This window comes from Diadema antillarum, unplaced genomic scaffold (genome assembly GCF_040938485.1).
Source record: "Diadema antillarum isolate AM-2024a unplaced genomic scaffold, OU_Dant_1.0 seq00000032_RagTag, whole genome shotgun sequence".
In the NCBI taxonomy this organism is placed as follows: domain Eukaryota; kingdom Metazoa; phylum Echinodermata; class Echinoidea; order Diadematoida; family Diadematidae; genus Diadema; species Diadema antillarum.
Window position 1 is genome coordinate 523,412 of NW_027271148.1, and position 26,589 is coordinate 550,000.

A 26,589-nucleotide genomic window follows, 5' to 3' on the forward strand; every position below is an offset into this window, starting at 1 on the left:
ATTATGTTAAGTTTGATATATTACGAATTACGATTACACTTTATTATCCGAGGCCGCTTGAAAGCAATCAAATTGTTCCTATGTTTGTTTCTATGTTGTTTGTCTGTTTAGGGGTTATGTCACATTTCAATCCGTCGAGAATTATAGTGCTTGTTAGTGATGTTATGCCATATGGCGCTATGCAAATCGACATATTAATCATGTTAATCTTTCCCCCAATTTTATATGCCAAGATACTGAATGTCAGACACGCAGGCCTAAAAATCTTAAAGGAATTGTATAGTTTTGGTTGAGACCTTACTTCAGGTTTCTAACATTTGTTGGTGAGACAACGAGAAACCTCCTATGAAATGTGAAAGAGCATGTAATTCTGAGAGGAATTCAACGTTAATTTGATGAAAACTGATTTTAAAATGGCTGAGATATCCACAAGAGGGCGATCCCCATAAAAGGCGGGACCCACCTTTTATTACGATCACTTTGTTTTACTTTGTTTTTGGATGTCTCAGCCATTCGAAAACCGGTTTTCATCAAATAAACTTTGAATTCCTCTTAGAATGGTATGCTCTGTATAATATTGCATAAGAGGTTTCTTGGTATCTCGCAAAAAGTTAAAAGCACAATCCTCATCTCCACCAATACTAAACCATCCTTTAACATTTTCTCTAGCTTTGACGAAGAAAGAAAATCCAAACCAGGAAGAGAAATACCGCTCTGTATTATGTATCTTAAAGTGACAAATGCCAAACGTTTAGTCATCAAATGTTATTATGCTGTCAGCATCGCGAAATTACGCATTGAAACCACGATAGTCCGGAATTTACACCGAAGAATAGCTTCTGTTCAAGACTGCCGTGATACATTTCAGCATACTTAAACTGCAATACTGTGAGAAAAAAAAGACAAATTGCATTCACGGGATGGAGATCTGATATCAAATAAAGAAATTTATGTGACAAAACAGCAAACTCAAATTTGAATGCAAAATGTGGCATTTTACACAACAAGGTTATGGTCTGTCCGGAAATTAGAGTTTCTGAAGTTTGTTCCATGAGGTGGTGTCGCCCCTTGACTACAGAATATCAAGTTAGGGCACATCACAACGTTTGGCCCAACATGACAATGGGACAAAAGATCAGATAGGTGATTGTTCGGAGGTCACCTATGATATAACATCGGTACATAGTGATGTCCCTTCTCCTCATCTTTTGTTCGCATCTGGGACAGGGTAATCTTTTGTGTCTGGAGGCCAAAGAGGCATTAAATCTCTAAACCATGCTGGAACAATATCATCATAAAGTAGATGATACATAAAAAAACAACCAACAATATATTGTGGCACAAATTGGCAATACACAATGTGTGATGGTGGCAGAATACCAAGTACGTGTTTGAAAGTCAGTGAAATGTGTCTTGTGGTCTGTAGAAGCTTTTCGTCCATCCCCGGTTATAGAAACAATGAATAAAAGATAGATAAGACATTAAAATGGCTCAGGTCAAATCTTAGACCGACCACTTTCTGGGCTTAAAGGTAACAATTGGAAACTGTTCATCAATATCATTTTATTCCATAGTAAATGGTTGTAACGTCTGATCAAGTCGATGCATATTAGACTTATCAGTCTCGGCTCGATCCATGTGTTATCGTCTGTCTGCGGATATTCGTTTATTTTCAACCAATACAGTTCTCTGCCAATACTTAATCCTGTCAAAATTTCTTTTACAATAAGAGTAACATTGTATTCTCAACAGCCAAGGTATATGATAAACTATGCGAGCAAAGAGAAAAGGTTTGGTTGATTTTTCATTGATCCTACTTTGTATATGAGCTTCTCCGTTTACATTTTCATTTCTGATGTATTGACATAATTTCGTTTGTACAAATAGTACAACAGTTTCGACATTTGTATAGTTTGTAGAATTAGCTAGATGCTACGATAAGTATCACTTTAGTATTATTTGATTTGTACGTCATTGGATGCGTTATTAGAATTCTGCATCCATATACGACATGATTATACGAAAGTCAAGTTAGAGGATGCCACCAAATCAATATCGCATTATCTAAAGAACACCCATATAGCTTTTGGTATATGCGAGAACAAGATATGTTAAGAGATGTAGTAAGCAGAGGATGAAATAGAGTTGAACGAAAATATCAAGTTGATGGGTGATAATGAGTTAATGTCACCGTAGGTCGTACAACCTTTTCGCCAGGAAATCTTGAAAGGCAGCATTTGACGTTAAAGATAATAAAGTTTTGGTACCTCAAAAGTTTCCCTGAGTTTCCTTGTCTTAGTTTGTGTTTCAGGTTAAAGTACCTTTCATATAACTAACACTGTGAGACTTACTCTCCCCAAAGTGCTCTCATGTCTTAGTAATCATGCAATAATGGTTTCGTACCAGAGCAGAGCGGGCTCTGAAAAATTCGAACGAGCCGTTAGTTTGACTCGACGCGGTACCGCGATAATCAATGTACACGTATTGTACGAAACCATTATTGCATGATTACTAAGACATGAGAGGACTTTGGGGCGAGTAAGTCTCACAGTGTTAGTTATATGAAAGGTACTTTAACCTGAAACACAAACTAAGACAAGGAAACTCAGGGAAACTTTTGAGGTACCAAAACTTATATTATCTTTAACTAAGAAAGAAATACATAGTTAGTACTGTCGATTGGAATGAATAAGATTGATCATTGTGTCATGTACACTGGCAAAATAACAAAAGGAGAATACAACCGGAAAAGTTTGTCGCATCTATGATTAAATAATGAAATTACTATAATGCTTCTTGCGGCCGTGTATCGAATCCGTTGATATACATGACTACATTTAATCTGAGTCTACTACAAACTGTACTGACAGTAAGGTGCAGGTGATTGCACTCCGTTTACTAATAAGAGATATCACGCAGATCAAATTATTCACCAAAACATACTTGCTTTGTTAATTTTCATGGCATTTGCCATTTTGTTAAATAATTTGAGTATGGATTTCATACACCAGTGCTATTTGAAATCAATTCTAGTTTCATATAGGGCTGCTGCCCAAAAGTAGTCAAAAGGTAAACTTTTACTCCCAAGTAATATTTTGCTTGTATAGATCTAGCTTTTGACCAAAGAAAGTTCTAAAATGGAATGAAATTGTTGTGTTGTTTAGAGTTCTATGATAGAGAACATCCAGTGTTTAAAGGATCTCTAATTTTCACGTATACAGCTGCGTATACTCTTTTATGTCCGTTTAAATATAGCACATCACTAAAGTTTATGCGAGCCGAAGTTTCGGCGATATGGAGAAACTCATCCTGGCCAAAATAAGTAATGCCTCCTAATGGAACACAAAGACTGTCAGTTTTGTCGTATTTTAAAGTTAATGGAACAATAAACGATCAACATTCATAGTTGTTGATGCAAGACGAATATCAACGCTTTCTGTACCGAGGAGTCAAATATGCACAAATTTTGCATACAATTATTATGGATAAGAAATTTTCTATGAACATGATCAATGTACCACGCGAAGAGGGTTAGAGCTTCGCATCTAATAAGAAAAACAAAATACTTGACGTAGATAAAACATGGAATCGTTTAGTTAGATATGCTACAGATACAGCATGATTTTTAATACACAATGATAGAATGCGCGACATAAAGCAGAAAGAGCTGAAGTTTAGGAGATAGAATAGATTTTAGAGAAGGGTTTACCATGCATTTTGACCGCGTTGTTTATGATCTATACTGCATTTCATTTCATGCACTATTTCTGTCGTAGATGAAGTGCATTTGTAACATTGATCCCCCGTACAATAATGCATTGTCGTGATGCACGACCGTGCAACACATAACGAAAACAATGAATGTCACGTGGTGCCTATTCAACAACTCGTAAGTCAGAATATCTGCCATCCCGCCAATAACCGCACTCCATCATACCAAAATGAACTCTAACAGCTAAGCTACCGAACTGTTTAATGTGATTATGACTTTGCATATATTTCCATGAATTGTTCTGCAGTGATGGAGACTATGCACTTCAACCATAAATTTGAGTTGAAAGGGAAGGTATAAAGTTTTGGTTTAGATGGGGTTTCAAGTTTTAACTCTTTGTGAGATAATAATAAATTACTTATATGAAATATGAAAGAGTATAACAATTCTAAGAGGAATACAAAGTTTATTTGACGAAAAGCAAAGCAAAACAAAATGGTCCACATTAAAGGTGGGTCCCACCATTTATTCGAACCACCTTATTTTTAATTGCCTACGCCACTTTAAAACCGATTTTCATCAAATAAACTTTGAAAACCTCTTGGAATTTCATGCTCTTTAATGGTTCTATAAATGGTTTTCAATTATTTCACAAAGAGTTAAAACCTGATCTACATTTCAACCAAAACTATTATTGACTATACTACCCCTTCAAGGACTTACGGAGATATGAACTTCATGTATTCATGTACGAAATAACTAAGAGTGTTGTCAAACGTGAATGTGTCGCAGTGTCGGGTTTAGCAGTAAAACAAATAAGCTTTTAGAGTAAATCTCGATGTAACAAGTCTTTCAATGGTTATCAGTAAATTAATTGCATCCATGATGTTTTCGATTCTTCACCCAATAAGGATTGTAAGACAGTTAGATTCGAAATAAAATAAAGGTGTATACACAGAATACTTGCCGGATTCATGGGTTTCTCTCCGCCGTGGTCTCTTTTAATCGATGGTAAACTGATGGTAAATCATGATTGTCCGCATGAAATTGATATTGACTATTTCTTGCAACCTGTTGCTGTTCTGTTGTTTGGTTCGTTGCAAGTCTATTTTCAAATGGATCATACATTCCTGGGCGTAACTTCAGACAACAGCTCATGTTCTTCCTCGCTGTCATTGCGAAAATTTCACACTCTGTCAACATTATGCCACATTCCTCGCTAAAAGTAAAACTTATTTGGTCATGAGATAATTGCGTGATTTACTAATTTTGAAATAACTCCTTCTTAATATATTCCCTCTTCAGTAAAGCTGGTGATGAAAAAGTAGAAAAATACCTTTCGGTGATGATCTAACCCATAGACCTTTGACTCAAAACGCGGAGAAAATACCCAGAAATACTAGCCATGCGTATCAGCGCCTGTGTTTCCTTTCATTGGATGCTTTGATACAGCTATCCTACTGAGGTAATAAAAGGCAGCTCAATATACAGGGCTAAACCCTTTTCATCAATGTTCATATCATATCTATACACTCGTAACAAATAGCAAGATTATATTCCCCAGAGCATTTCGAACATGTTAAATCGCAAACATCAAGATTTGGCAGGGTACAAATACGTGACAGACTTTTATACTATACTAGTGACTGGTACCGTAAAAGCTTAGAAGGTTTTCCATTTTTATTTTCCATCTTGATATTACACTGTGGTAATGTGTCCATTCATCATGACGTCAGAATCTATAAAGTTTAAAAAGGATTTGTGGAATTCATTAATTGAGTTGAATTAATCATGTAGAGTTTGAATGGGACAGATGAACGTCAAGATCAAATCAAAGGCAAAGGTAGGTGTTTGTTGCTAACTCATGAACTTGACATTAAACATGACTCTTTCCCTCTCACACTATTGTACCTTGTACATGTGTGTGCTCGTATATGATGTGCTTGTTTGTTTGCCCAAAAGATAATAATTAATGAACGGATGACTGAACTGAAATCCTCAGCCAATTCGCTCATTATATTCGAACGAATACACAAACCAAATAAATAGCGGATATTGTAGCATTGAGGTACAGAATGTGGTTAAAAGGAGACGAGTGGTATGGTATAACTGAACACTTAATTCGTCAGATAAGTTCCCATAAAGGTAATCATAAAGACGTCGTGCAAGGAAGAACCAAGGGAAGTAAAATACGCAGGTGCGTGATACACATTAGACTTGAATAGTGTCTGACTTTACTTCTGTCCGAACCCAGGGTCCCTGAGTCGTCTCACCTCCCTGGTCCGAACCTGTATTGTCTGCTGATCTGAAGACTTTGAAGAGGGTTTGACTAAAGGACTGAAGGATTAATCACATTTATATGCGGGGTTGTCCCCCGGGAAAAAGGGTTTGGGGATTGATGCAAAACATGAATTGTTGTCCATTCACACTGGCATAAAAAAAAAGAAAAACAAAATTGCGGTTCAGTCAAGTCGATCAAGAGAATTGTGAGAGGCGTGCATGTCGCTACTTGGAGCTCTCTCAAAAAAAGACGCCGTGTACTCCTGCGCCCGCGTAATAGAAGCAGGGAAGTGGAAGAGCAGAGAAGCGAGGGGCATGAAGAACACGTTGCAAGGACCCAAATCTGACAAAGACGATGACTCTAAAAACCACCTTAGGTAGTATGACCTTATTATTTTCCAGATGGAATGTGTAAGATTTTTTAAGAAAGGGTGGTATTCTCAGTTGTCGATAGAAGTGATATTAAATTGAATTACCCCCACCCCACCATGCCCACCCCATCCCACCCGGGCGCGCATCGCATAATCAACAACAGAATGATTTTTTTTTTTTTACAAGTAAGTTAACGATCTGTCTATAGACCAGAACTTAAGATCACACTACGTGAATAATCTGCTGTATGTAAGTACACGAAGAAAGCGACATTGTTTTCAGAGTGACAGCCAGACATAATATGACATGATATGAAAAGAGATATGTGATTTAACTATGATAATCATGTGGTAGAAAGAATCCAAACAGTAATATCACAGGGTTAAGATATATCAGAATCATCAGAGAATACAATTACTTCACTTACTACATTACTGCATTACTCCAGTTCTCTAACCCCTCCCTCCCTCCACTCGCCCCCATACATCAACGTCATGAACGTATCACCTTTAGAACCCTTCTCCATTGTTTATAAGATATGTAATAATCTTGCCACATCTTATCTCAAAGACTTGATTTCTCTCCGCTCCTCCACTTCAAATCGACACAGTCTCTCCCTTCTTTCTCCACTCTGCCACTATCACATGGTATACATTACTGCACCTGTACCCGTTATGGTGGTAGTGCTTCTTCTGATATTACTTTATCTCTGTGGAACAAACTCCCTCCTCATACTTGAAATGCTTGAAGTGTGGATGAGTTTAAACCATTGCTTCAAACTTATCTATTTACTCAGTCCTAATTTTGTTGTTGTTGCTGTTGCTGCTGTTGTTGTTGTTATAAATGTATATTATTAGTAACAATATGCTGTATCTTATTCTATAATGCGCTTATATAGAAACGCCAGTATTAAGCGCTATACGTGTATAGTTATTATTATTATCGTTGTTACTAATAAGCGAAATGTCTTCACGATTAGACGTTCCTTTATTTCTTCTTTTTTGGGGCAAATATACCGCTGATAGTTTTATTTCTTTTTATTGTCATTACAACTTCAGTCAAAACAAAAATGCTGAACACGTAACTTGTTTATTTAACCTTGAAAGAGCCTGAACAAAAGCATTGTCACGTCATGTTCAAGCGGTTTCCAATAAAAAAAAAAGCGCGACTGAACTTTATTCAACATTCTGAAACCGTGACAAAAAATTTGGTTGGCACATATTTTGTCGTAGTTGGTCTGTGATATTTTGATTTGTTTATGCAATACATGAGATTCGATCCTGCGGTCTATAATGTTAGCAAACATATTTATGACTTGAAATTCATAACTAATTATGCACACAACTCTTCTCATGCTGACTTGAACGTTTGTTAGACGACTATCGATATTTATCTACTCGTACGCTTTCAACAGCATCGCTGAAAGTAAAGGTAAATTTTTGAATAAGCACTGACTGGAACTGATGACGACACAAGATTTTGAAAAAGGGATTTTAAAAAGATGAAAAAATGTGTGATGTTTAGTGGACCATAGGCACCCATACAGCAGTATAATTATGTATTGTGTAGACAAAGTCATGTTATAATACCGTGATTATGTTACCTAATGTTATGTTGTGTTGTGTTGTGTTGTGTTGTGTTGTGTTGTGTTGTGTTGTGTTGTGTTGTGTTGTGTTGTGTTGTGTTGTGTTGTGTTGTGTTGTGTTGTGTTGTGTTGTGTTGTGTTGTGTTGCGTTGCGTTGTGTTGTGTTGTGTTGTGTTGCGTTGCGTTGCGTTGCGTTGTGTTGTGTTGTGTTATGTTGTGTTGTGTTGTGTTGTGTTATGTCATGTCATGTTATATCATCTTATATGTTATGTTATATTAAGTTTTGTTTTTTGTTTGTTATGCTATGTTATGTTATGTTATGTTATGTTATGCTATGTTATGTTATGTTATGTTATGTTATGTTATGTTATGTTATGTTATGTTATGTTATGTTATGTTGTGTTGTGTTGTGTTGTGTTATGTTATGTTATGTTATGTTATGTTATGTATGTGTGACATTTCATGGAAGGAAGTATCGGTCAGTTTAGTGACGACAAATTAACTCACTCTTCTTACACCCTTTGATTTCACTTAAAATGTTTACTCTGTGTAGTTCACCGTAAGAAAAACCAACAACAGCAACAATTGACCAAACAAGCATAACTTGTAAACAAGTGATAAACTGTTTATCTTTAGTGGACTGTTGCGGTAATTGTGAAAAATGTGTGCAAAACCATGTTCTGAGATTTTAGTGGACCGTAGAGGGAAAAAATGCATATGGTGCCCATGCCACGTTCTGAGATGTTTCTGAAATAAAGTAGTAAGTCCTGGGCCCCATTTCATAAAAACTTGTTATCAGTGACAAGTTGTGATAGTTGTTATACATCTAAGCTACTGAAATCATTGCATCTGATTGGCTAAGAGCAAAATTGTGACAAAAAATGTGGCAGTTGTCACTGATAATAAGTTTTATGAAACGGGACCCTGGTTTCAGGTAATCTGCTAAAAAACAACCACCCCCTGTTTTTGTAAACAGGGTGGTGATATAACAGGATACATCGAAGCGATGGATACTAACTACTGTAAATAGAATATAATGTTTTGTATTAACATTTGTTTTTATTCAAGGCATGCATGGGTTTATTTGTTTTGTGGATTCTTTTTTAAGGAAACACTGAAACATGAATATTATTGTCACACGCACAATTCTCCTCGCCGTTTCGCTCGCTGATTATGCAGACAAAACTTATGCCATTGTTATCCCTGACGATGCAAACTACTTTAGGTAGGAGAGCCACAAGTCTATTCAGTCGTACGCTTCGTCGACTTGGCTGAATCTGTGAGTTTGAACCACACTCTAGGTGGACTTAAAGGGCACTTAACTACAAGCTGTCGTCGCTGTGAGGTGTTGGAGCTGTGTCTCTGGTCATTGGCGGGGAAACATGGCGTTGAAGGCGGCTCGTTCGCTGATGACGCTGTCGGACATGCGACTGGCAGGGAAGAAGAGCAGCAAAGAAGTGGAGATGTCGAATGTGCAGCACCCGGGGTCGTCCAGCACGCTGCCTCCAGCACAGAGCACGATGTTACCGGAGACTACCCCCATCAGGGAGGTGGACCACCTTCCCCCTGCTGCCAGCCAGATCTTCGGGTCCGTGACGTCCTTCTCGTCGTTCGAGACGAGATCCTCGGTAGGCAGTTGATCACTCATTGTTTAGTCACTTTCATCAAATGAATTCTTCTTCCTTTTCATGTCTTTGCCTTATTCTTTGGGTTTTAGCCAACAAATTGTTTTGAAGTTAGAACATATAGGGATGGTTTCCTTTCCGCTGTTTTTTCCTTCCTTCCTTCTTCTTCATCATCTTCTTCTTCCTCGCTTCCACAAGCTTTTTCGTCTTTTCCCTTCTTCGTGATTTTCTTTATCGCTTTGCTGTCTTTCTTCTATTTTTCTTCCTTTTCTCTTCTCGCCTCAATTTACTTTTCTGCTTTTTCTCCCTCTTCATTTTCGTCCTGTCTTTTCTGCTCTGCTTCTACTTCATCGTCTTATTTGTCATCTAAAACATCTCTTCTTCGTCTTCTCCGTCACTTTTTTATTGATATTCATTTGCTTCTCTTCATTTTTTGTCTTTTTGTGATTGCTTTTCTATCATTTCCTCATCTTAACTTAGCCAGTTATTCGTTTGCTTTGTTCGCTTTAAGGACTCTAAATTTCGGCTTCCCTTTCTCCTGCTACTACTTTTCAAAATCCTACCCCAACCTCGTGTCTTTTCTCTCGTATATCTCTTTTGTTGCTACGGCCACTTCCCGGGTTTTCTGATTAAAACACTTAACTAATGTAACAACCTTCTTCCTCTTGATTAACCATCACCACTCAACAAACAGTTCATGAAATGATACTGTCAGTGTTTACTTTGTTGCCTCTAAAAATTTCTGTCGAGCGTCATTCTCTATCTCGTACGTTTTCACCTCTTCAAGAAATGTATAGAACATTTTTGTGTTCCTATAGTTATCATCTACCAAGAATCGATCTTCGCGAGACCTTTGATGTATGATATACCCAAAGGTTCTATGACTTTCCCTTTTGAAACGATGCAGTCTGCTTCAAATGGGATCGTTAACTCAGACTTAAATCCACCTATACGTGCGTCCCGCAATTAAGCTCGCCAGATTCTTTGGAAAGTCTAATCCAAGGATTAAGGGCAGACGAGTCGGAGTGAAAAGGAACCTTTTTCTGATGGCATATTGTTGTTTTTCCCCCATGTCAGACTGTGGTCTCCGCACGGCATTGAAATTATTCCGAAATTTGGCATCCTTACACATCCCTGACAAAAATTTTCAAAGTACCTCAGTCTTGTGTATTTATGGGGGACTGTAGGCCTACTCATTCAGAAGAAGATACAGATTTATTAGCCCATGCAGTATATCTCAACACGACTAGCTTGCAAAGCGTCTTGTCATATGCTTTAGAGAAAAGCAGTTCATTCCGATTTCCACCAGATAGTTGAATGCTGCTAGCACTATGGTAGTGAAATTTCGCAAAATTTCTAACAGAATTTTCCTCTGCTAACCCATCTGGAAGTATCTACCAATATCGACACTGCACGGAAATATTACTGGGAGATAATTCAGATGTTTCCGTCATTCATTTGCGCTCCCTACTTCTAATCTTAACGGGAGTTCCCCCACCCATCCCTTATTGAACAGTACATAGTGTTACCACAGGGTTAAAACACTGTGGAAACACAATGTGCTCACAACACTGTGTAAACTCTGTGAAATTCGTGTGGTAAATATGTGAATATTTGAATGCCATTACAGTATAATAGTATGGTACTACCATTGTGGTAAGAAGACATGTTTATCACACGTCCCAAATTCACAGTGCTTACACAAGCGTGTTTTAACTCTGTGTGGATGGTGAACAGGAAACGTCACGGTGTGATAAAGACACATATTTGCCACACCTGCCATATTCACAGTGTTCACACAGTGCTACGAGCACAGTGTGTTGTCACTGTCCGACTGTGTGTTTTAACTATTATGTGGTAACACTATGATTGTTCCATAGGGAGCATCCCCATCTTTCATTCATTATTATCAAGCATAATCACATCAGTGACGAAAGACAAAGATTTCGCTGCCTCAGTGATGCATGCAGAGCGTATAATTCCGATATCTATGAATACCGTTTTATAGTTTTTTGCAAGAGGCTCTGTAGTGATACCCGAACCAAGGGGTTAAAAGATATTATGTACAGAGGGTGTAAGTCAGATCGTGAAAACACTTTATTTTCTCTTTGTTTTGTCATTTTCTAATCTGTTTTTCACTGGAAGTGAATCTTGATGATTAAAATTGTCTGACTCACATTCTTTTTTTCCGATGAGGTCAAACATTATCGCTTTCATGCATGCCTTGTGTGTGATCAGAGAGAGAAGTACAAAATTCAAAAATGCTAGAAAGCCAGAATTCAAGTGTCTTGTATCTTAGATTACTTGTGATATATTTCCGTTTGGTGTTATAGTACTGGTAATTTGAGAAAGTCGAAGATATAATTTGGGTAAAACGTCTTATGAAAAGACGTCAGTATTGGACTGGATTCAAACTCGGGTCCTCGGTTTGAATGTCAAGAGTTTTATCCACTTTGCCACATCGTGGCCCCCATGATATCGAGCGCCGGGATAAAAGGATTGTAGAGCACCTCGACCTGAGTTTGAGTTTTACCATGCGAACCTGTTTCGTCTTGCTTAGATGCAAAGCCACTGAAAGCCACAATAATGCTGAATTCTTTTCAAAATCTGTTGGTATTCAATCTTTTGTCTCAGTGAACGTGTAGACTGCAGTGTGGGCTCTACACTGTTGAAGGTGTTTTCTGTGTCCAATCACAATGTACCGCAGGAATACTTATTATTTCGACCAAAGGAGAAAAAAAAGAGGGGGACAGACGGATAGACAGATTGTCGGCTTGTGTGTTGTGTGTGATCATGTGTTTCTTAGATTTCTTACTGGAGAAGGCTATTTCCTAATGATCTTCAAAACTTTTTCTTAACTCTTTTCGCTGCTTTTTTGCAGTTTTTCCTGAACACAAACGAACAAACTGGATATTTACCTCCAAGGATCATTGATGCAAATCACACGTGGGCGTTATATGCTTCCCAGATCTCTCCATTCCATTGAAGGACACAATCAAAGCCATGCCACGCTACTTGAACAAAAGTGCTACAGAATACCTGCTTTTATTCCTCGACGCAGGCCTGTTCGCAGTACCCTCGTCACCATTAAAGCAGCAGCACTACAATCCTTTCCTATATGACCGTAAGTCTTCAGAAGTTTACCCATCATGCTGTAAGAAGATTGTAGTCTTTCCCGGATGAAGGGCGTGATAAGTCTACAACAGCTTCGCTTCTGCTTCTTGTTATCGTAATGTCATGACTGGATATTCAACAGATTAGAACGCTTCAAAAGTTTCCAGCGAATTATAGAGAATGAGATGAAAAGTATCAATGGGGTTGGACACTTTCAGTCCATCTTTGTACAGTTTATCGCCTTCTCCTTTTTTTTTTGTTCCCTATTATAAGAATCGCCCCTGATGCCTGAGAAGATTTAAGTTAACACGTGTGTGTGTGTGTGTGTGTGTGTGTGTGTGTGCTAGTGTATCCGTGTCTCCGTGTGTGGTTTCCACGTCTGTGCAGTTCGCTGCAGGGACTATACAGACATGAGATGTGTTACGTACAGCTCATCATAGCTCGAATTGTCTGCATTGATCATGTTGATGCGAAATAATTCGCGTATTCGGCCAATTGACCCTTGCTTTTCCCCTCTCAAGATCAAAAGTTTGAAAAAGTAACATCCTGTGAAGTATGAAGCCAAGTTATAACGACTTATCAGTTAAACTTTGTGGTCTGACCGTTGTTTAACTCTGGAAGACTCTTGAAGTTTCAGGTACTCGACAGAGTGTTTAGGACTCGACATAACCTTCATGAGAAATCTTGGATGGATACCATCCTTGGCACAGAGTTCGGAGATTAACCCTAAAATGCCCGCGTTCACCTCATGTCAGATATAGATGGTACAAAATTCGCATGATTACCACAATGTTATCTGGAAAGGCTATAGAGATGTTGATGAGCTTACGGAGCCGTACGTCCATTATTAACCAGAGAGTTGTTCCTCATACCTAGAGTAAAGTTGGTTGCTGTCATACACATTCATGACATCGAGTAAAAAGTGATTTTGTGTGACATCCTTACACAATAATAACGCTTCAGTATCGATCTCAGCGACTCTCATATATCAGTGGTGATCTGTCTTCTCAGTGACTCTCAAATGAGTCACTGGTGACCAGTCTTCTCAGTGACACTCAAATTAGTCACTGGTGACCAGTCTTCTCAGTGACTCTCAAATAAGTCACTGGTGACCAGTCTTCTCGGTGACTCTCAAATAAGTCACTGGTGACCAGTCTTCTCAGTGACTCTCAAATTAGTCACTGGCGACCAGTCTTCTAGCCCAATATGTTTGCAATAATGTGTTGCCATTTAATGCCACCGTTAGAGATAGGTATAGTGGTCGTTGGAAGACGAATGCTACCAACTGGCAAGAATCCATGGTTTTTAGTCGACAGCGTTTTCTTCTCAAGTATAAGAAGATCTATAGATGATGTTTCGGGGACTTTTTTTAAAATTCGTTATGACAGTTTTATTTTTTTTTAAACGTGTTCGTTACATCGGAAGTGCAGCGTAACAGGATTGCTGTGAGGTGACGAAATAATATTATGCAATGGGGGGAGGCTTCCAGCTAGTTTTCCTCCTCCAATAGGAAAGTAGATGCTCACAAAATCCTACTTGATGACTATACTAATCATAGTCCAGGTCCTGGACGATGCTTTGACGAGCACTCCGTGTACCCCAGGCCTACCCGGAATCTAGTATCATACATCTTTTGTAGCGCAGAGTAGCGGCTTTTTAAGGCGCCGCGCCGGGTCAGCTCGAAGAACACAAGACATTATTGAAATGGTGACCCATTATGTAGAAACCGAGCTGGTGGCTGGAAATCGATATTCGTTCAACGACACGGACGATTATACAATGTTCTCACACAGGCTTCTTGCACGAAGACCAAGTGGCTACGCTCTATTTCAATGACGCTTTCTGTCTCTTGACTGCGATACATTCACGACTTAATCCGCAACAGTGATTATGATTGTGGCCCTAAATCCGGATTTAGTTGCAGTCTACTGCATTGATTGCCCACCTAAGAGCGTGGCGTTTTAAGGGGGTTTTATCTCGCCTGCATTTGGCTTCATATATAATTGCTCCTTGTCCTTTCATTCATCTCCAAGTATATGATCTCATGAGCGAATCTTCCTTTTCCTCTTTAAAATGTCATTTGCATGCAGATGACATTTCACAAGGACACTGGTGTATTCTTTAAAGTGGCATATGAAAAAGTGCTTCTTTGAATGCACAGGAGCTGAAATATGGTGACGTCTAATGTGCCCATAAAAGCACATAATCACCTATAGGTGAGACTGCCTTGGGCTCTCAAATCGGAGGGACCGAGTTCGAATCCCGCCCGATGCGAATGTCCATGGCTTTGAACGAGGTGTTTTACCCCAAAAGTATCTGTTGACCTATCATAGGGATAATAATTGGTAACTAGATTTGCTGATGATAATCATGTCAGAGTTCCTTTAAACGAACAGCTATAATTGTGAAGAGCAAATAGGATCTACCCTGATGGGTAAGACTAGTAATATATCACTGTCTGTGCAGTTGTGTACGGTTGTGGTAATGGTGCTTTTGGTGACGGTAGTGGTGATATAGTAGTAGTAGTAGTAGTAGTAGTAGTAGTAGTAGTAGTAGTAGTAGTAGTAGTAGTTTAGTAGTGGGCAGTAGGTGGTGAGTGGTAGTAGTAGTAGTAGTAGTAGTAGTAGTAGTAGTAGTAGTAGTAGTAGTAGTAGTTTAGTAGTGGGCAGTAGGTGGTGAGTGGTAGTAGTAGTAGTAGTAGTAGTAGTAGTAGTAGCCTATGGTAGTAGAAGTAGCAGTAGTAATAGTAGTAGTGGTAGTAGTGGTAGTAGTAGTAGGCCCAAGTAGTATAGTAGTGGTATGTGCTAGTGGCGGTGGCAGTAGTAGTAGTAATCATAATAATAGTAGTAATAGCCATGGTACAGTGGAAGAGAATACAGGTCTGTTTCCACGTTGATGAGGTTACAGTCACGTGACATTCGTGATCATCGCGCACTTACCATGGACTCAAAATAATCCCATATGATTTCATAGTATTCGACCAATTACCTATGCGAATATAGCAACAGTGAAAGAAATCAACATTCATGTTGGTTATTGAGGAGGCGAGTACACCGTGTGAACGAGCGGCCATCTAAAGGTATCGGCCCCTCCGCAGATTAAAACGTGAGCAGTCAATGTCTGAGACTGCTACATCCGATTATCAATGGTTATAGAAAGAAAGACAGACGGGTATAGGTAGGGAACAAGAGAGAAAAAGAGGGGCACAGGCAGATAGACATATAGGACAGAAAATGCAATTGCATCGTCTACTGCTCGGTGAAGAGGGTTATGTCTTCTTGAATAGGCTGCATGGCCCCGGTCTCATAGGCATCATTATCTCCGCGGGATTTAGCATACGGGCATGATTGCGCACGAGTTCTAAACTGATGACCAAAACGTGTTTCAGACATGTTTCGCAACATCTCAGTCGAGCCAAACGTGCAGACAATACAAGGCAAGGGTGCACCAATTGACGCGTATTTATAGTGCTTACCTTGCATGTGTCAGTTACCAAGAGGCTTTTCGATACACAACATCAAACATGAAAGAATGGTTCATGACCTTTGCAGTATTTTAAGAGATTGACGACAACAAAGAGACTAAATTTTTAGGCAGTACTGTTGAGCACAATACTTAAAAACACGGAAGTGTTAGTAATGTATCTTCTCCAGATCTTTCTTGCCATTTTTTCATTGGGTCGTGGTAGGCACGGTAAAGGTGGAAAGAATATGATTGAAGGTGTTTTTTTTTTTTTTAATCCTTTTAGTGCCGGGGACTTTGGACTGTCAGTATGACGCTATGGAGTTTTCTCGGTGCCAATATAAGCCATACGTAGGTTAAAGGAAGGTGAACCTTATAGTGCACAAACTCCGTATCTCTCCTGAAACGAGAAGATGAAAGTCTCCATGGTTTAGGAATTATTATAAAATGGGCTTCAGAATATCTGCAATCTGATTGATCAATCATCATGCATTAAATTTTACTGATCCACACTGAGCCATATTCATCCAATAAAATCCGAACACATGGTCATGTGTCCGGTAAAATCAAGACGCCCGGTTCAAGTCTTGTATTGTGTTGTAGGTGTACCGCACGCATGATGGGGAAAAACGTAGAACTTTATGAATGTACTGGCCTATCTTATAAGACATTTTATGATGCACAGGCCTAATTCGCATATTGGCGAGAATTGAATGTTCACGTTAACTTTGGAAAAAGTCTAAAATCCACTCGCTGCACTCGTGAGTTTATAAAGTTCAAAAGTTAACTCGTGCATCCAATTCTCACCGATCCACTCTGTCCTGTGCATCAATCATTTGTAGAGTATATGTCAACCATTCAAATGCATGTAGGGCCTAACACACTCGAATCAGCCTGAATGCTCTGCGGATCGTCCCTGATTTTGGGCGTGTGAATGTTTGCAGTCATATCAGTATTCTATCTACCCTTTTTGTCATAATGCCGAATTTTCCAAAAACCTCCTTTGTGTTTTTTTTTTTTGCCCCGGGGTCATTTTTTTTTCTTTTCAATTCAATTACAATTCCCATAATTTGCAAATGCGTCTTCAGGACTAGGCCACTGTGGGAAAGAAAATAACGCGACAAAGAAATTGACAAATTAACTTAATATGTCGACTTAAAAGTCAATTCATACTGCAAAATTGCGTAAATTGTAGTTGGTGTGGCTATTCAAGTCATTGCATCCCTGGAAATATCAGTGACATGGCCAGTATAGCCGTAAATAAAGAACAAATTCAACCACAAAGCACACGTAAACAAGAGGGAAAAGTTCAAAGAAATGCGAATAGAGCATTTTCATTCAGATAAAGTTAAAGCAGTGAAAGCGGATTAAACCGTCCCGAGACTGCTGTAGATTCAGGGTGAAACAGCTAAGACATCAACTTGTTGCAGAGCTCATTTTAATTCGTACGGTTTGACTAAGTGCATGTTGGCTTGACGAGAAGTGACGCTGTATAATCATTATAAATGCGGTGGGCTCTTCTTTCGTTTAGTACAGTCCCCTTCGTAGAACATTGTCGTACATGGTTCGAAAGGTAGAATGGCACAATGGCGGAGAGCAGTATCTGTCATCCTTGACGACTCCTTAAAGTCCTGGATCGGACTCGCTCTTTACGAAGTTCAGACAGGGTTCCCGTCACCCCGCCCGTCGTGCAGCTGCCAAGTTATTTCTTTCTTTCTCTTCTAACTCCGAGATTGTGTGTGTGTGTGTGTGTGTGTGTGTTTGTTTGTTTGTTTGTTTTTTTGGTTTCTCAAAGAAACTACGTTCTCAGTAGACACCAAACATACATTAGCACCTCTTTTACAAGCTACGCAATAAGCAGGACCAGGACTGGTCTGTTGTACGGAGACACCTAAAAAGAGCTATATAGGCAAAGAATTCGATACTTTGCTAATCAGCAAACGTCCAAAATGACTGTCTTACATTAATCCTTAAAGGATTATCTCCGTTGCAAAACCTCGATCGTATTTTGTTGATTTGTCAACAGAAGAATCTCTTGAAAGAAAAAAAATAAGAATAACATACTACGACCGAAATTCTTATTCTACACTTTTGCTCTCAAAACACTCCAAAGCAACTCATCTTCCTGACGAATCACGTCAGCCAGGTAAGTTTCTTGGTATACCGTTTCTATGTATTGGAAATAAATTCCAAGTGATGGAAGATGAAATTTTGAGACCTTACGAGAACTATGTTATCCACCTCAAGGACCTTCTCGTCAGCTGCCCACAACATCGCAGTACCATTATTTTCTTTATTTAAGACCTTCGCCTCACTCTCCCTCATGCACTTATTCATTTTCCTCCACCGCTTCCTCTCTCATTTTTACCTGCGATAACAGGGCTTGCCGAACTTCCACTCGACGAACCTGGAGAGAGTGTCGCGGGCGGTGAAGGCGGCGGAGTTCAAAGAGCTGGCGAAGATGCTGAGTAAACTAGGCACCGATGGTTTTGCCGCCATCATCCGGGAACACGACGGCAAAAACAACAGCCCCCTCCATTATGCCGCCCTCAACGATGACGTCAAAATGATGAAGCTGCTGATCGGCTACGGAGCAAGTAGGTGGATGAAATTTGGAAAGATTGCAAACATATCGTTGTAATGGCAGACTTCCCTTTAGAGCATGGCAAAGTGCTCACATTGCGTAAAGTTAATCTTCTTTCGAGTAACTTTCATCAATTAATTCGTCATAGGATGTGTCAAAATGCGACAACAAGATACACAAATACACTTCACTGTGGGCTATGCATTTACAAACCTAAATCCAAATGTAATAGTCTAAAAAATGTATGTAATGATACTATAATGGACTCGTTTTTCCACGCACAATGATGGTACGAAGATGAATATATTTAACAAATAATAAATTTTTGTCTGAAGTCGATATTTATCTTTTGTGTTTCTAGTCTTAGTCATATTCTAATTTTAAATTGTTTTACTGCAACATACACCATATCAGTATAATAAAACCATCCGAAAAGGTCTTTCTCAGATGTTCAAACAATTTTCATTGGAGTAAATTTTTATGTTATTTAGAAAGATTTCTTTCCGATTTATTCGCTCAGACGTTGAAGATGTAGGAGAAGGTGGACGGCGCCCTCTACATTTTGCAGTGGCCAGTCGAGGCAAAGAAAAGTATTCCGGAGACGAAAACGTAAGCAAAACAGTACCTACCATACTTTTTTAAGAGCCAAAAGTGTAGGGATGTGTAGCCCATCCCCCCCCCCCCCCGTTCAGCTACCCCTATCAGAATAACTGCAGAAGAAATATCGTTACTTTACTATCATTTTTTTTATCGTTTTTAGAAATGTAAAGCATGAGTGTTAACAATAGCTGTGTGTGGGTGTGTGGGTGTATGTGTGGTGTGTGTGTGTGTGTGTGTGTGTGTGTGTGTGTGTGTGCGTGTGTGTCTGTCTGTCTGTCTGTCTGTATAATTATGCTCGCGCGTATCGGAAGAAGCAGTATTAGTTGTAGTATTGTAGCAGTAATGCAGTGGTAAAGGCAGAGACACCACTAGCAGTAAGCCTACGCCTGGCAAATACATTGTAGTGTGTAGTAGTTGGAACCTTAGCCTAAATTGTTGAAACGGAAGTAGTTACAAGAGTCATTTGTTATATACCAATATAAATGTCGTAAAGGTTTAACCAAACAAACAAAAAATTCTGCTCAAATGACACAGCTAGAATGGATAATAGTGAAAACATTACACTGTACTTGATATATTTTCGCGTTTTATCTTTTCGTTGTTAATCACTGTACACTGTACACTGTTAATCTATTTCTATTCCAAGATCCTTTAATCAAGGTTTAATCTCTTGTTCTTATCGCCTAGAAAGGACATCACTCCCCATGCCTATAGTGTATGTTGATCAGAAAAATCCCTGCATTTGTGTGCTCCAAACTTGTTTTATCCCCACCCACTCTAGCATAATAATGTATTTTGTTGAAATCCCTTCTCTCTTTATCAGCCAGAACATCAAGAGAGTAGCAGTACTCGAGAGAACGCAGTGACTCTGCTGCTGGCCAACGGAGCGGACGTGAACTCACGGGATACCAAGGGTCGAAGTACGTTACACATCGCCTCCGTACAGGGCAACATGGAGATCTTTATAGCCTTGCTAGCTGCCCCAGAGATCACCCTTGACGTAAGTGGAACTGTCTTCTTCTGACAGTGTTTTTAAAGTCTGGTTGTATGTTTTAAGACAAACCTCTATAATCTGAATTTTTGTAAATTCAAAGAAAAATACTTAAAGACAGCACTGGTCTAATGATTTAGGGGGAAATATCATTACAGTGATGTGTCTGCTGGAACTTAGATAAATGAGTCCTATAATTATTTCCAAATATAAAGACAACTCCACTTAGCAGGCGCTTTAGCGAGGCTATAAGACAATAGCACAGTTTGTTAAAGCATGATTTTTGTGTTTGTTTGTTTGTTTCTTTTTTTGTTTCTTTTTAGAGAAAGAGAGAGACAGAGAGAACTCATGGATTATTCAGATAAGGGGTTATTCACGACTAAGCTTTGATGCCGTGGTATTACCCACACATTCATTAAAAAACAAAATTATTGAAGTTGATCATAAGATCGTGATTAATTACTGTTACATAAGTCGTAATCAATTACTGTTATAAACGATCATGTCTGTGTAATTTCAGATGGTCAAACTTGTGGTTCTAGAGCAATTTTGTTTTCTAGAAATTATGCTTTTCTTTTGTTTACTTCAAGCGTAAGAGAACGGGAATTGTTTTGAACAAAATAAGTTTAATGCACAGAAATAACCCTGTCCTCCCGGGTGAAAAACAGGCACTTTTTGCAAAAGGCGAAATAAGATTTCACCGTCCCTAACACAGGATCAAGATCGGCGGGGCATGACGGCCCTGGCCCATGCCACACAGGCGGGGAACACCGACGTCGCCCTGCTCCTGCTCAACAAGGGGGCCAACCCTCACATAGCAGACATCAACGGAGACACGCCCATGCACATCGCCGTACGCCACTCTCGCACCATGATCGTTATGACACTATTTGAGATCGCCGAGAGTAAAGGCGAGATCAACAAGGTAAACGATTTCCCCTTCCCTCCCTCCTCCATCTCCTCTTTTTCTCCTTCTCCTTCTCCTCCTCTTTTTGTATACTATCTATTTTTCTTATCTTCCTCCTTTCCTCCTTCTATTTTCTTTTATGCTTATTCTTTCCTATTCAGCATCATCCTTATCATAAAGTTTCTTTCAATGTCATTTTAGTATTTTACAAGAAAAATATCTACTTAAGATGTAGACTTAGAATTGAGGTAATTTACGTTTGGCATGAATACCTATATGATTTCAATTGTCCAGCCTACCTTTTAATTCATGGCAAATGAAAAGGTAAATTAGATGAAAAAAACTAAATAACAGATACAGAATGCATGAACATAGAAACAAAATGAATACACTTAAACATGCATCGGTATACGTTTGTAGATACATACATGTATAATATACGTAATTTTTCTTTTCGTTCGTTCGAAACAAACTGGAGGGCTGTATTATCATGATATAAAACCAATGTTCTTGACGTAATGGAACGAAACTTTGAGAGAATTAGCCCTTTGTAATCAGAGGACATTCTTCTCTCTTTGACGATATAAAACCTGACACATTTCCTTCGATATCATAACGCATTCTGGTGTGGCGGTCATTGAAAACCGATTACTATATACATGTATACGTATATCCACCTATTTGCTTGGATACAGAAAAAAAATGTATCTACACACCATAAGAAAGTGTGTATTGCCTTGAGATCTTGTACAATATTTCATGAGACTATTATAATTTTGCATTTTAATATGTAACCTTCTTCTCATTATTTCTTTCCTCTTTATAACTGGTCCCCATGGAAGACCAGCAGCACCAGAAAAGTGCAGCTGATTATGAGCTATTCAACCATTATCTTTGTCTAATCTTACATAATATTCTTTTTCGTATATCGATGATGTGTCATACTATTCAGTTGCTATAATATGTATGTTTCATTTTATGCATGTATCATTTCCCTTGTACCTTATGATGTCTTTAATATATGTATGTATGTACGTTTATGACGAAAAACAAACAAACAAACAAACAAACAAACAATGCGTTTTGTTTGTGGTTTCATTTTTTCCCCATAGCTATTAATGTCCCAGAACCTGAGAGGTACAATCCCGATCTATGATGCGGTCAAAAGTGGGAACAAGGAACTTTTCCAGCTGTGCATGAACCACAGTAAGTCACGTGATCATGATATGCTAAGTTGTTTTGACGTCTCTCAATTCAAACTCGATTACACCATGACTTTAATTTTGAATCAAGTTGATGTGCCATAGTAATTACTCTGTTAATCCCTTTTACCATCATTTCGAATTCTACGGATAGTCATTAGATTTTACGTGTTTTATCGTCTTCTATCTCAACTTTTGTTTTGATTCAGACTGTACGGTTTAATGTTTTTTATCTAATCAGGTCATTGTTTACGAGTCACTTAAAATTCAACTATTTTTGGAGTTCACTTTTGCATGATTTATGTTGTAACATTGAGCAAGCCTAGAGCAAGTTTTGCATCACAGTTCTCAAATACAGACTTTGTGACAAAGGAAAGCACAAAGGAGTTCAATTTGTGCTTAAAATATACTTTTGTTTCATTCTCCTTGATGTTAATGATCATTATTAATGTAAAGCTCCACTATCACTCCTTGTGTTGGTCAACCTCTACGACTACAAAAAGAACAACTGAGCGATTGGAATATAATTCATCGACTCTTCCATATACCATTTTTTATACAAATTTCACATTTTTCTTTTTGCGGTTTAGTTACCATAAATCTGCTCAGTCGATGAAAGGTTGCCAATAGAAATAAATTTCCTGCTTTTTTCCAGTCTGTAGCGTTTTTATTAATTTTTTTATTTTTTTGGCAAAAATCTGAACGTTAAGTGTAAACAGGCTGCAAATGAGCAATGTTGGAAATGCTTTTCAGGGGAGGGGCAGTTCGGAGAAATTTTGATAGTTGCCCAGTTAATGAACCTGATCAAAGACGCTTATACCTTGTGTTCTCCGCAGTCTTCGAACACGACAGCGACCCGGTGGAGGTCGAAAAGCTAATCAACTTTGCCGGCGACAACAACGACACGCTGGTCCACGTGGCCTGCGCCTCGGGCAACATCGAGATTCTGCAGACCCTGCTCTCCCGCGGCGCCCGGCTCGATCTCGTCAACAACGACTCCGAAACGCCGCTGCATCTGGCGTGCGCACGGAATTACGAGGCCATCGCACTTTGTCTGCTTGAACAGTGAGATTAAAGACACTCTATGGCCCGAATTCACAAAGGTGGTACAATATTGAAGCCATGGTTTAAACCATGGACAATTTGTATGGAGCGCCAAGAGTCGCATGGTCCATTTCGTTAACGAAATGTACATTTCATCAACGAAATGGTTGATTTCGTAACGAAAATAGGTCATGCGACACTTGGCGCTCCATACAAATTGTCGATGGTTTAAACTATGGATTCATTTGTACCACCTTCGTGAATTCGGGCCCTTGTGTGTATGTGTGAGTTGTGCGTGATGGTGTGTGTGGACATGTCCGTATGTGTGTGTTGTGTGCGATAGGCTTTGTATAAGAATAAAAAAAGTATTTCTGTGATAATTTTGTCTTTTGTCTGTGTTTCGAAAATCCGCATTCACCTCCTGTGCCTGTTTCTCGAAGTTGAGACGCGCTCATCTTAATTCATGCTCTCTGCGTCGAAGATGATGCTAACGATGATAATGGTCAATTGTAGCAGTGGTGGATGCAATCATGTTCGTTACGATGATGATGATGATGATGATGATGATGATGATGATGATGATGGTGCATGTAATGATAATTATTCAGTATTATCGTTTTCTTCACAAATGTTTTAATAATATTATCATCACTGTTTCTCCTGTTGTTGTATACAAGTAGGCTTGATAACGACGATGCTAAACGACAATTAATAATAACAACGATGATATAACAATAGATAAGACAATGGAAATATAAACAGGGTTACTTTGGACCCAGTAGCTTCTGGCTCTGTAGTATTACTTCCTTCCCCATCTGTTCACTTCTTCGATCCTACCAGCGGTGCCGATGCCAATATCCGGAACAGTTCGGGCCACACCCCACTTGAGGTGGCAGCAAACCACGGTAGCTACCACACGCTGATGTCCCTTCTTCAGACGCTGTCCATGGCAGTCGGCGGACACTCGGACGAGGCTACGGAACTGGTCCGCTGGGCGGCAGGGCACAACAAGGCCGAGACACTCCGAAAGGTATCCACTCCTTGGATCGGTCTTCATTTTGCAAACATCACTTTTCTTTTTCATCACAATCTCCTTCTGTTTCTTTTTGTTGTTATTATCACCTCCTTAGAATAATTATTACTTTAATCATTTCTGTCATTATCGAAATAATATGCAAACAATACATATTATCATACAAGATAGTCATGTGATATCAATCATCAACATAGTGATCATTCTCTTCAAACAGGTGACAGTATCAAAAATAATTTTTTTTTTTGCTCTAATAAGAAAAACGGGTACCAAGAAAGCATTCTTGAAATAATCAGTTGCGACATATCTGCAGTCCTAATGTTTTTCTTTAATTATTGTAACATCGTTTTATCATTGTCACCATTATCATCATTACTGTTGCTCAAATTGGTTTATTAAATCAACAAATTTCTCATACATTATTTCAATGTGATGATTTTTTTTCTTCATATCTTTTTTTATTCAAGATTCTGGACTACGAGTTTCGCCTTCACGATTTTTCTGATGACGGTGTAATGAGCTTCATTATGGACGCGGTCAAGAACAACTTTGTGGAGTACGTAAACGCATTACTTTTCGCCAAACGACTTCTATTACGTTTATTTGGATTGCGTATCTACTTTACATGATCTGTCTATATGTTGTAACATGAAAACAACGACTCAGTGCATAACATACATCGCTGAAGAACTACCACGAGTGGAAATAATTATGCAGTAGCCTTTCAACAGAAAAACCGTCTGGTGGCAACAACATTATAACAAGATTCATCTGGCAGTCGTCCGTTTTCTGTTTTAATAATCAGAACACACAACCATGTTAAGCAGCATTCTTAAAAGATTACGTAATATGAAATATCATTTTAAAATCTATGCTGCTTGTTTGGGAGGAGATATCGCAACAAAATGATCTTCACTACAGCAATGCGGCTTAGAATTGATAGGGTACCATTTTGCCCGGCAATGGAATAACATTCGCGCGTATGGAATTATATTCGCGCGTAGCTGAGGCATTCGAGTTTAAACCTCGTCACTCTCCCTTTTTCTCTTCCCCTTTATGTCTTTATCTCTTTCTTTCTTTCGTTCTTCATCTATCTATCAATCTATCAATCTATCTATCTATCTATCTATCTATGTATCCATTCATCTATTTATCTATTCATCTATGGATCCATCTACCATTATACCTATCTGTTTATCTACCTATTTATCTACGTATTTATCTACCTATCGATCTATTTATATTCTATCTATCTATCTATCTATATATCTATCTACAAACCTATCTATCCATCCGGCTGTATATCTATCTATCCATCTATCTATCTATCTATCTATCTATCTATCTATCTATCTATCTCTCAATCTCTCAATCTCTCACTCTGACTGTTGTAGGACCGTACTGGTTCTGGTTAGATGGAATCGATCAAGTGTCGACTACAAGGACACACTCGGCAACACGCCACTACACTACGCCGCTGAGGGTGGTTGTCACGATATCGCCGAGCACCTCCTGAAGGCCAAAGCCGACGTAAATGCCAAGTGAGTAAAAGCATTCGAAAAAATCATTTAACCCTTTCTGCACCGATGAGTCAAACGTGCACTAATTTCACGCACACACATACACACACACATACACACACACACACACACACACACACACACACACACACACACACACACACACACAAACACATACACACCGTCACACAACAATGGACGGGAAATAAACGTGTCACACAAAGGATTAACAGACAAAGCAAAACTGAGGCATTAGTTTCGATGGAAAACGGATTGCAGGTGTACACGTTTTTCTAAATGAGCTCCCTTAAGTGCTACATTCTGTTTCATACAATGATGCAGAAATCAAAGGCGTTACTGCTGAAAACTGCTTATTCGATGATAGCGAGCAAGCAGAATTAAACCTATTCATTACTTTACTGTACAGGTCATTTTGCCTTTTGGCAAATATCTGTTAGGATCGAAAGCTCACGCGCCTTAGAATCAATGATAATGAATACCATTGTAAGGGCTATTACTTATTTCTTCGTTCTGCATGTTCTGGGTGCCATTTCAGAA

At 38.8% G+C, this 26,589-nt stretch overlaps 1 protein-coding gene across 1 annotated transcript in view; it reads left to right on the top strand.

The window, feature by feature from the left end:
- Positions 1-9,331: 9,331 nt before the first annotated feature.
- Positions 9,332-26,589, top strand: part of LOC139725318 (transient receptor potential cation channel subfamily A member 1-like) — a 31,816-nt gene continuing 14,558 nt past the window's right edge. The window contains exons 1-12 of the mRNA XM_071636408.1: positions 9,332-9,577; positions 18,264-18,296; positions 18,531-18,747; positions 19,255-19,343; positions 20,158-20,334; positions 21,041-21,250; positions 22,345-22,438; positions 23,271-23,499; positions 24,319-24,508; positions 24,979-25,067; positions 25,906-26,052; positions 26,588-26,589. The exon at positions 26,588-26,589 is cut by the window's right edge and continues 119 nt beyond it. Coding sequence (XP_071492509.1) covers positions 9,332-9,577; positions 18,264-18,296; positions 18,531-18,747; positions 19,255-19,343; positions 20,158-20,334; positions 21,041-21,250; positions 22,345-22,438; positions 23,271-23,499; positions 24,319-24,508; positions 24,979-25,067; positions 25,906-26,052; positions 26,588-26,589 — 1,723 coding nt within the window. The remainder of the gene's footprint in view (positions 9,578-18,263; positions 18,297-18,530; positions 18,748-19,254; positions 19,344-20,157; positions 20,335-21,040; positions 21,251-22,344; positions 22,439-23,270; positions 23,500-24,318; positions 24,509-24,978; positions 25,068-25,905; positions 26,053-26,587) is intronic.